This window comes from Oncorhynchus gorbuscha, linkage group LG01 (genome assembly GCF_021184085.1).
Source record: "Oncorhynchus gorbuscha isolate QuinsamMale2020 ecotype Even-year linkage group LG01, OgorEven_v1.0, whole genome shotgun sequence".
Taxonomy (NCBI): domain Eukaryota; kingdom Metazoa; phylum Chordata; class Actinopteri; order Salmoniformes; family Salmonidae; genus Oncorhynchus; species Oncorhynchus gorbuscha.
This window is the reverse complement of record NC_060173.1, coordinates 27,805,434-27,816,689: the sequence shown is the minus strand read 5'-3', so window position 1 is coordinate 27,816,689 and position 11,256 is coordinate 27,805,434. Positions and strand designations below refer to the sequence as shown.

The 11,256-nt window shown below is 39.8% G+C and overlaps 1 protein-coding gene across 1 annotated transcript; it reads right to left on the bottom strand.

The window, feature by feature from the left end:
• Positions 1-285: 285 nt before the first annotated feature.
• ehf (ets homologous factor) lies at positions 286-8,708 on the bottom strand. Its single transcript, XM_046349255.1, has 9 exons — positions 8,454-8,708; positions 4,801-4,906; positions 4,382-4,639; positions 3,993-4,049; positions 3,583-3,624; positions 3,414-3,476; positions 1,808-1,852; positions 1,481-1,676; positions 286-1,371 (listed from the first exon to the last, which is right to left on the bottom strand). Exons 2-9 carry the CDS (start codon positions 4,895-4,897, stop codon positions 1,272-1,274), a joined length of 858 nt encoding a protein of 285 aa, XP_046205211.1. The 5' UTR covers positions 4,898-4,906; positions 8,454-8,708; the 3' UTR covers positions 286-1,271.
• Positions 8,709-11,256: the final 2,548 nt, after the last annotated feature.

The window sequence follows — 11,256 nt, the reverse complement described above, 5'->3', positions numbered from 1 at the left end:
GATTGCTTGATTATTAAAAAAAAGAAAATAGCAAAACTCAGCTGGAGTTCTTGTTACATTTGTATGATAGCAGTCAATAAAGTTCAGATTGACATGAAGGGCTCAACAGGGAGAGTTGTCAGTCAACTGATTTGTGTGATAATCATCCCACTCGGCACAGATGTCAGTTCACAGTAAAACATTTTTACATTTGGTTGAGTTGTCAACTAATGTAAATCCAACGTGAAATGAACAGTGGGATGTTCATCTAGCTCACGCAAATAATGACACACAGGCAGGCTTTCGTCTGTTGTTTCAAAAACACAAGTCCTTTATTATTTAAAATACAAATATGGTATTTACACATTTCTTTTTACAGCATAGCGTAGTAAATGGGTGAAGATGAGTTGACATTGCAAAATGAGAAGACATTTCTCAGCATCAGATCTTGAAGAACACACACAGAACATCCTCTAATGTCCGCACGTCCCATTGTTGCATCTGAATGTGCTCTATCATACTATCCTGAGCTGCCATTGTGTTTGGGCCAAACAGTTCTCTGTTTATCCTGTACATGAATAGGGAAGTTGTGGTTCTATTGTGAGATCTGTTACATATTCATCACTAAAACAAATTTGAAGAGGATGAATGCAAAGAAGACAAGAGTTTCATATTTACTAAAGGAGATGTCTTGCATAACACATCAATCAAACATACTTCGGAAAGAACATTACACAGTTTAAATGTGTACAACAAGCTGGAAATATTTAAAATAACGCATCTATAGTTTTTAAAACTTTTGAATTAACTAGGCAAGACAGTTAAGAACAAATTCATATTTTCAATGATGGCTAAGGAATAGTGGATTGACTGCCTGGTTCAGGGGCAGAACGACAGATTTGTACCATGTCAGCTCAGGGATTCAATCTAGCAACCTTTCGGTTACTGGCCCAAAGCTCTAACCACTAGGCTACCTGCCGCCCCATATGTCATTGCTTTTTGCTGTTCAATCAAAAATAGCTTTCAGTGCAAATAGTCACCACTCTCTGAACAGGAAAATGTAAGCAGTCAAATGTAAATTATGGTCTTTCTTAACCATATGTAAATATATCATACAGAACCTCCCAAAAATGTCAAGAGTTGCAATGAGGCTTTCTGCTCCTCTTTGTAAAATAAACAACATATATAGTAAAACATCACAGTGACACATTAAAATCCAACAAAATAACATAAATAGACATCTTCGCATGGTGGTTAAAAAAAGGCACAAAATGGTGGAGAGGTGTCCTCTTTCACTTCTCTGACTCCCTCCATCCTCGTGCATTCCTTCCAAACTTGTAGACCAGCCTTCGTCCATCTACACGTTCCAGGATTTCCCGTTTGTAGTAATATCTGGAAGGGTACAAACAGGGACCTTAATGGAACAGCCAAAATGACTTCCTTTGAACCAGGAAATAAACATGAATAAACATGAAACCACCCTAATCCTTTCAGTCTCTACCTCATAGCTCGGCTGAGCTTCTCGTAGGTCATGCTGCTATTGTTCTTCTTCTTGCCCCACAGCTGTGCCACGGCCTCTGACTTGAGGAAGCGGAACACGCCCTCTGTCCGATCCTCCCACTTGATCAGGCCTGGGTTCCGCTCCGGGTTCAGCAGAATGTCCCTAATGAACTCCCAAAGGTGGGTCCCCCGGGGGTCTGACGAAAAACACACAGGGGTGGAAATTAGAACCATCTACTATCAGTTTTTGAATGGGCGAAATGTTGAGCATTTATATTCAAATATATGATTCAATAGTACTGAAGATGTTCATGTAAATACTACTCACTGTGTTTTTTGACCTGATGAGGGCGACTGTGAGATCTATTTGTGTCTGGAAGTAAAATAATAAACAGATATGGTAATTTAGCAGATGCTAAAAACAAATAAAAATGAAGACATTTAATACATTTGATACGTGGCAATCGAACCCACAAGTTGGTCTAGCATCACAGTAGTCCAACCAACTAACCTACAGCAGCAGGTAGCCTAGTGGTTAGAGCATTGGTCCAGTACCCAAAAGGTCACCAATTTGAATCCCCAAGGTGAAATTATTTTTCGATATGCCCTTGAGCAAGGCACTTAACCCTAAGTGCTCCAGAGTACCACTTGACAATAGCAGACCCAAAATGACCCAACTCTCAGGGGGAGTTGGGATATGCAAAAAGCTTTCCAAGGATATGCAGTTGACCTGGGTGGGACAAAGCAAGGCCTAGAACTTTTTATGCGTAATATGAACTATTGCTAGCTGGCTCAGAGACTTGGAAACATCCCGTGACCACACCTGACACCACTTACTTAAACATCTGCCCATTTCTAGTTGTTAGCAATCTCATTCTACCAATGTCATTTTTTTCAGATATTGTTCACAATTTGTGGAAGCCATCTGATGTGTTTCCAGCTCTGAGCATCAGTAATTCACTTATAGCTTGTTACTTATTTTTTTTTAATTTAGTGTGTGCTTGATCTTGTGTACTCTGAACTGTGTAACTCCTATCTATCTTCTGATAATTTCCTCACAATCTCCCAGATGTCTTCTTTCCAAATATGCCACGTTTTTGCATGTCGGAATCATGTAATTACACATGAATAGCAATTACTTTTGAGTATGTCTATTTAGGCGGAAATCTACATTTTGCCATTACATTAGAAATACAATTAAAAATACCTTCATTTTGGCGGAGGTACAGCCCACTAGCACTAGCTATTGCTACCTATGGTAGATGTAGATTTTTTAATTTTTTTTTTACAAATCAATACTTGGAGTCAAATATCAATCTAATATTGTCCAAAAATAATATGTAATTGAATCGATTTTTCCCCATCACTAATCCACACATGTTAGCCTAACCTTTGTACCACTGTCTTACGCATTTCAGATTTTATTCCATGGAGCCCAACACTGTTCAATTACAAGGGTGGGTGGAACATAAACAGGATGAGTTTGTTCAGTTGTATTGTCATGCATTGTTTGCTCAGTGACGTTGAGGTGATGTAGTTTGGTGATAAGGAATAGACTCAGCTGCCTCTTTCCCAAAATGATCACTCACTGAATGTTCATGGACTTTGCTCAATATACTTGTATTGCCACTCTGTTTGCTCAGTAATATAAAAATATATGCCCTTTAGCAGATACTTTTATCCAAAGCGACTTACAGTCATGCATGCATACATTTTACGTATGGGTGTTCCCAGGAATTGAACCCACTACCCTGGCGTTACAAGCGCAATGCTCTAGCAATTGAACTTCAAAGGACCACGATGAAGCCATATTTTCTTTGCGGACTCAGCTACTGTAGGTCGATGTCTTTCCTTGGATTGGGGCTCGTTCCAATTAGTGTGTTTAGATAAGGTTTAGTAGGTTTTCAGTCCTCATCTTTGGTCTTGTTTCTTACCTGGACTGGAGGGAGTGGGTGAGGCCACAGGTGCAAGCGATTGAAACGAGGGATCGTAAATATCTAAAACGTAAAGAAATATCAACAAGTAAAAAATTATGCTGTCCGTAAAGTTAGTTAAAATTTGTACCTTTCTCCAAAATCCTATCCATTCCAATGTGGTACCTACCTGCAGGATAGATGCTAGGTTCTGTGAATGGGCAAGGGAAATCTACGAAAACAGGAGAGCACATTAAGCTTGCATGTACGCTTAAGAGGAATTATATACATTTAACATTTTAGCAGACACTCTTATCCAGAGCAACTATTGCTCAAGGGCATATCATCAGATTTTTCAGTCAGTCGGCTCGGAGATTCAAACCAGCAAACTTTCGGTTACTGGCCCAACACTCTTATCCGCTAGACTACCTGCCGCCCATCACAGACTAGTTTCAACTTACATCATTTATTAATTAAATAGTGTCAAACAAGTTGAGACATGCATAGATATGTAATAACTGGATGAGTCTTTTAGGGATGACCTAAAGTACATGACTCTGTGCGTTCATGCATGCCAGTGTTTGTCTATGGTGCTTTTACCATCTGGCTCTGATTTGATAACGTCCAGTGGGTTAAACTCCACACCAGGATACTGACCTGTGTAGGGATGACATGGAGAAACAAGGGCTCATTTAAGGGTAATACCATTACACGTACAGTAACAACATGGGCTTTCATTATTTTGTGTTAATCAAACTTGATATTGAATTCCTAAATCCTTGATCCTCCTATGCTGGTACAATTTACTGTTCCTGTTTTTTTGTGGTATTCTAACCGACTCAAGTGTTAACTGAAATTAAATACTACCATTCAACATTTGATGACCTAATCTATCACAGTATGTTTCAACATTGCATGGCCTGACCTGGCCTTCATTCTGATAAACATAACAATAACAAAGAACATTATAGTCCAGTGTGTGAACCCACCGCTCCATTTGAGCTCGGTGAGGCTGTGGTAGAGGATGGGCCCCACGGTGCCCGCAGCACGGGTGAAGTCCTGGTAGGTCATGCTGCACAGCTGACGTCCGTCCACATCAAAGTTCTGGAAGGGGATGGTGGCAGCGTCGATCTGGTGCATATCCAGCATCTGCTGCAGCCACTCCCACACCTGATACTTCGACCAATACTGAGGCTGGGAGTCCTGGGACCACAGGCGACTGGTGTAACCAGGCATCACTGTGGAAACTGGAGTCAGGGGTAAAGGTAGAGATTAAGTGTTGTTTTTTCATACTTTGAATGTGTTGGGGGTGTAGTGAAAACATTTGAACTCCGGCTAGCCCAGGTATTTGTAAATAATTAAACCAGCAGAGCAATTCACTGAATTGAGCAACCATACTAGTCCTCACTGTCTGAGCAGGGGTAGGAGCTCCATGTTGTGGGCAGCTGGCTCTCAATGCTGGCAGTGGATGGGATGCTCATGATACAGGTGGTATGACGGACCATGGTCCAGAGCTGGGGAGAAAGACACATGCATTCAGTATGGAGTAAAACCCTGAACAAGATGATTGGTAGGTTACAGTGTAATCCCACACGGTGCACACAAACGGTGTCTTTCCCAAATGTGAGTATCTGAGTTGAGATATGTTTCTATATGACGACATTGACAGATGTGAAACAGCATGACAAAGGGAGTCAGTGTGAAGACAGCATGACAAAGGGAGTCAGTGTGAAGACAGCATGACAAAGAGAGTCAGTGTGAAGACAGCATGACAAAGGGAGTCAGTGTGAAGACAGCATGACAAAGGGAGTCAGTGTGAAGACAGCATGACAAAGGGAGTCAGTGTGAAGACAGCATGACAAAGGGAGTCAGTGTGAAGACAGCATGACAAAGGGAGTCAGTGTGAAGACAGCATGACAAAGGGAGTCAGTGTGAAGACAGCATGACAAAGGGAGTCAGTGTGAAGACAGCATGACAAAGGGAGTCAGTGTGAAGACAGCATGACAAAGAGAGTCAGTGTGAAGACAGCATGACAAAGGGAGTCCGTGTGAAGACAGCATGACAAAGGGAGTCAGTGTGAAGACAGCATGACAAAGGGAGTCAGTGTGAAGACAGCATGACAAAGGGAGTCAGTGTGAAGACAGCATGACAAAGAGAGTCAGTGTGAAGACAGCATGACAAAGGAGTCCGTGTGAAGACAGCATGACAAAGGGAGTCAGTGTGAAGACAGCATGACAAAGGGAGTCAGTGTGAAGACAGCATGACAAAGAGAGTCAGTGTGAAGACAGCATGACAAAGAGAGTCAGTGTGAAGACAGCATGGGAGTGATTGGGTGACAGGCTCACCGTCCTCAACACGTGTATTTGCAAAGTGATGGATCTGTATGTCTGTCTGTTTTGCATACATATAGGCCTATTTGTTCTTCTGATGGTTGAATGAAATGAGTCAGTCACACAATGATGTGTTAATACCAGAGAACTCGACAATTCTGTGCAGAAACGCCTGCAGGACATGTATGATTGACAACCCAGATAAAACAAGCTCTTCCTTTAAATGACATGTCTGTATGTTAAATAGATTAGGTTACAGTGCAGTTCCTTTTTTTCAGAACTACATCCCTTTAGGATGTCAACACATAATAGTGCTGTGATACTCAGGTAATTATAGTTGCTAATGCCAATTAATGAACAGTATACATATGAAGGAATGCTTCATCCAGTGTGCAATATGTAATATGCTTATTCAATAAGGTAGGCAATAGCCGTTATAGTTCTGTATACTGGAGAAATACATTAAGAAATGAAACACTTCCCAATGCCACGATCAGATCAACTTTGACTGTAATGACACAATTAAAGTTTAAAAACAAGTTCAAATAAAGTTCTAAAGAATTGGTAATGAAGTGTTATTGTAAAAGTAAATACAACATAAATAGTATCAATCATGTGTTATTTGAATATCTTTGGGAAGATGTCTGTAGTGCACAGCAGGTGAAGCACTGTATCTTCTCCGTAACCCCACCATAAAGGACTCCCGTGAAATGTTAATAGTGTGCCAACAACATGGCTGCGTTCATTTAACTGTTGTTGAGAAAACACTTCACCACAACTATATTTGCATGTTATATGTAAATATACAGTACATTAGAATTGCAGGTCGGCACTGAGGCCTATGACAAGAATATTGAAGGTGGGTTGTTGCACCACTGTACGTGTAATGGCCTTGTCACATGTTTTACTGTTGTCTAGACTGTAGTCCATTTATCTCAACTTTGTGGAAGAGAATGCCTTCTTGGAGTTTAACTTTTTGGAGCATCTATAGTAAATGTATAATTTACGGTCAATTATTGTTCACTAATAGGTGCTTCCAGGGACAGCTCATCTCAAAATCAGCCAACTTTTGAAATTTGAAAACATCTTGATTTTGGATTGAATATCTAATGTGACAATGTAATCTGCTTTGTCGTATTGTAAGAGCGTATTATAAACAAATATGGTCTGTCTGTGAAAGGTTGTCATAGTGCTCACCTGCAGCATCAGTTTGACAAACAATAGACTCAGCTCTTTATACAGTGACCTATATTCAGCTTCTCTTTATTGACCACTACCTGGAAAAGGCTGGATTATGATGGCTAATAAAAACAATGACACCAAATAACTGTACAACACCATGTTTTACAGTGCATGACCTATGTGGGCACAGTGACAGGCTGAATGAGAAACATAAATTATACCAAGTCTTCCTCAATCCTAAACAAAAGCAGTTTCCCAAGAACCAGATCCCCGAATGAGATTTCACTAGAGATATGTGGCACTTGGCAGTTTAGGCCATGGCTTTGGTTCAGCTCAGGATGCCAAGTCTCACCACCTGCATGCTTTGTGTTAACTCTCAGTGCTGTCTACTATTTGTCTGCCTACCATCTAGTCTGAGCCGTCTGAAGACTGCCTGTCTTCATGGAAGTAGACTGCAGGTATTGTATTTCCTGACCGTTTAGTTTGGCATGTCCCTATCATCAGGTAACAGATTCCATTTACTACAATCTCCTGGTCTGTTCAAGATTAACTTATTAATGATCCAATGTGTGAACTATTCAGCAGTGAGTAATACAGTTCCATGTTAGCTAGGCAAAGCTTTAGGGAAACTTGCCCCTGATAAATATTCACTACATGTGCATCTTATCACCCAACAAAATAAAAAGCTCATTGCAGAATATATTTACCTGCAATCATGATGATAAGCTTACAGATGAAGGAAATAAACGGACAAACAAATGATCACTGACAAATGTAACTTTTGGTAAGCAGTAAACAAGTGCAGGCAGGTCACACTTCCCTATACTGAAGGTTCTGGAGAATCACTCTGTGGAGTTTTATCTCAATGGATTTAAGTTACAACCCATGTGAGGTGATTACAGTACACTAGCGTGTAGATGTACTGCACCTTGTCACATATTACTATGATACACAAGCATTTCACTACACTCGCAATAACCTCTGCTAACCATGTACAGTATATGTGACCGATACAATTTGATTCGATTTCATTTCATTATAAAATGAGCTTACCAACATTTGTTTGGCTTCTCTTTCAAAGGGGAAGTTTGTATATCAAAACAAAACAGGCCCCACGAGGAGTACATTTGTCCATGATCATATTTACTTTGTAAACAAAAGCATATGCCATTTATTTTCGGACTTCAAATGCAAGCCACAGTTATTTAAAGCCTAGTGTATATTCAGTCATCTTCTCTAACGCTGTATGAACGGCACTGTAACAGTTTTGTCCAATGCTCAATTAGAATTACAGGCAATCAAAGCTTGACACACAGTTAGATAAATGAATCAAACCTTCACATTCTAGTCTGAAAGACACCTAAAAGTAGTGCCTACATTGCTTTGTTACAGTTCGAATACCCACTGTCTGCATAGCCAAAACACCAATTCACTCCTAAGCCCAGCCATTTCAGCCATTGTTTTGATTGCGCTATTCAGTCAGTATAACAGCGACTAACAACATAGAAGCAAAGCTGGTTGCCTAGCAATGCTCAGCATGGTTTCCTACCAGAGCTATGGACTGGGTTCCGACCAGGATGGGAGGTGTCGTCTCTCTCTCTCTCTCTCTCTCTCTCTTTCTCTCTCTCGCTCTCTCTCCTCTCAGATGACTTCAGGTAGGTGAGCTGGTAGCTAGCTCTGTTTCTCTCCACAAATGAGTGGAGTGTTGTTTTCAGTGCTAGAAGCTGTGCTCTTTTGCTTCCCAAAACTTTTAAAAAGTTCCAGCCCACACACACACCAAGGTGCTGCCCCAGCAGTGGTTATTTTATGCTGTCAGCTTCCTTGTCCTATCCTTATCCCTCCCCAATTGGCTACCAGGACAGGTTCGGGACAGATAGGAATTTGCATACGAATGCTGAGTGAATTACAACACTTCTGACATACTGTAGGTGTTACTTTCACTCTTTGGGTTCTCTCTCTGGTCTCTGGTCTGGTCTCTAGTCACTCTCTCTTTCTCTCTCTATCTCTCTCTCTGTCTTTGTTTTCTCACATGCACGGCCACACACACATACAAACACAGAATGTCGCTAGGTGGCATGAAGTTCGCATTGTCTCAAACCTGATGATATTTCTGTCTCAGAACATTTGGCTAAAGATAGACTCTGAAACTATATTTGACTAACCTTTCGAAGCAAGAACGGTGGCCAACATGTTCCTTTTGTATTATTCATACACTTACGTTTTTGTTATCGTCCTACGCATAATTAGATTTCCTTCGGCTAATTGTCCATGAGAGAACCCTGTTTTCATATGATTACTTTGTGACATTGAATCAGTGTAGACATACCGTTTGCTACAGTAACACAATTCCCATTATCTGCTGTACCTTCTGATGAAGAAAGAAAAAAAGGGGGAACACTGATCTGTGTGTCTAGGACACTACCATGTCTCACCTCAACAGGAGAGCACTGTGGTTGGAGAGTGGAAGATGCTTTGACCAGTCCTGTATTGTGGATACTCTGTTCTCCTACCAGCACCAGAAGTTTGAAGGCGACACACCATTCGGTGCTCAGAGCTTCTACCTATATGTTTACACTTCAACTTAAAGTTTTTTTTTTCTGTCTGACACAGACACCAGAAAAACAGATGCGCATAGTGAGATGAGTGTTCAATGTGATCTAATTGCTGCCGGTGCCTTTGTTAGAGCTGATGTGTGGCATGCTGAGAGCTTCTCCTGCTGCTCTTATCATGTGATTCTTTTTGTCTGTTCCGTGGAAACTGCATTAGCTGATTGATAGAGATAGAGATAGTCATATTACTGTGTTATTCAGAGACACTATCAAGCCTCTATTCAAATCCACCAAACCCTGTTGCCCGGGCAACCTAATTATCTAACAGAACATGAATTACTGGCTAATTAGACAGTTCAATGTTTGAGTGACTTTATGCCTTTGACATTTATATTTGATGTATCTTACTTTGATCTCTACAAACATAGTTTGAATAACACAACAGTAAATAAAATCAGAATACTGTGTATAGAGAATTTAGTTCATCACATGCAGCTCTTTAGTGAACCATGTCACCCTTTTTACTTGCAGTAGTTGTTTTTTGAAAATGATCAGAAGAAGTACAAATAGTCTATTTCTGCTTGTTGCCAATTAGGATTTTGACAAATGTAACATTGCCACACTCATCTATGTTCTTAAAGCACACAGATAACTCTCTTTGGAGTTCAGCGGAGCTTAGATTGGAGCACTAACAGCTTCATGTCATTGACTGAACATTTAGAAATGCTGAAACTGTATAATAGGCTCAAGCAAGGAGAAGTCCGAGAGGGAAGTATATGTCATGTTTCTTCCAACTAAGTATATCCATGTCATTCATGAGTCACATGTTTACCTAAGCAAAGCTATCATTCTTCAACAAAACTCTTTCCTTATGGGAGGGGCAGAACTGTATGATATTAGTGACAATAATAACAACTTGTAGGCCAACTTATTCAGTCCTATGAGAAAAAAACTCAATATGTACAGTATGTCATTAAATGTATAAATCAGTACAACACAGGTTCTCTATGTTTCAAATGAGTTTTCCCCTTCTCTCTGTTGATCTAATTAAATGTAGATTTAGTTCTCTCCTTCTCTCTATTGATCTAATTAACTGTAGATTTAGTTCTCTCCTTCTCTCTATTGATCTAATTAACTGTAGATTTAGTTCTCTCCTTCTCTCTATTGATCTAATTAACTGTAGATTTTGTTCTCTCCTTCTCTCTGTTGATCTAATTAACTGTAGATTTTGTTCTCTCCTTCTCTCTATTGATCTAATTAACTGTAGATTTAGTTCTCTCCTTCTCTCTATTGATCTAATTAACTGTAGATTTTGTTCTCTCCTTCTCTCTGTTGATCTAATTAACTGTAGATTTAGTTCTCTCCTTCTCTCTATTGATCTAATTAACTGTAGATTTAGTTCTCTCCTTCTCTCTATTGATCTAATTAACTGTAGATTTAGTTCTCTCCTTCTCTCTGTTGATCTAATTAACTGTAGATTTAGTTCTCTCCTTCTCTCTATTGATCTAATTAACTGAAGATTTAGTTCTCTCCTTCTCTCTGTTGATCTAATTAACTGTAGATTTAGTTCTCTCCTTCTCTCTGTTGATTTAATTACCTGTAGATTTAGTTCTCTCCTTCTCTCTGTTGATCTAATTAACTGTAGATTTAGTTATCTCCTTCTCTCTGTTGATCTAATTAACTGTAGATTTAGTTCTCTCCTTCCCTCTGTTGATCTAATTACCTGTAGATTTAGTTCTCTCCTTCTCTCTGTTGATCTAATTAACTGTAGATTTAGTTCTCTCCTTCTCTCTGTTGATCTAA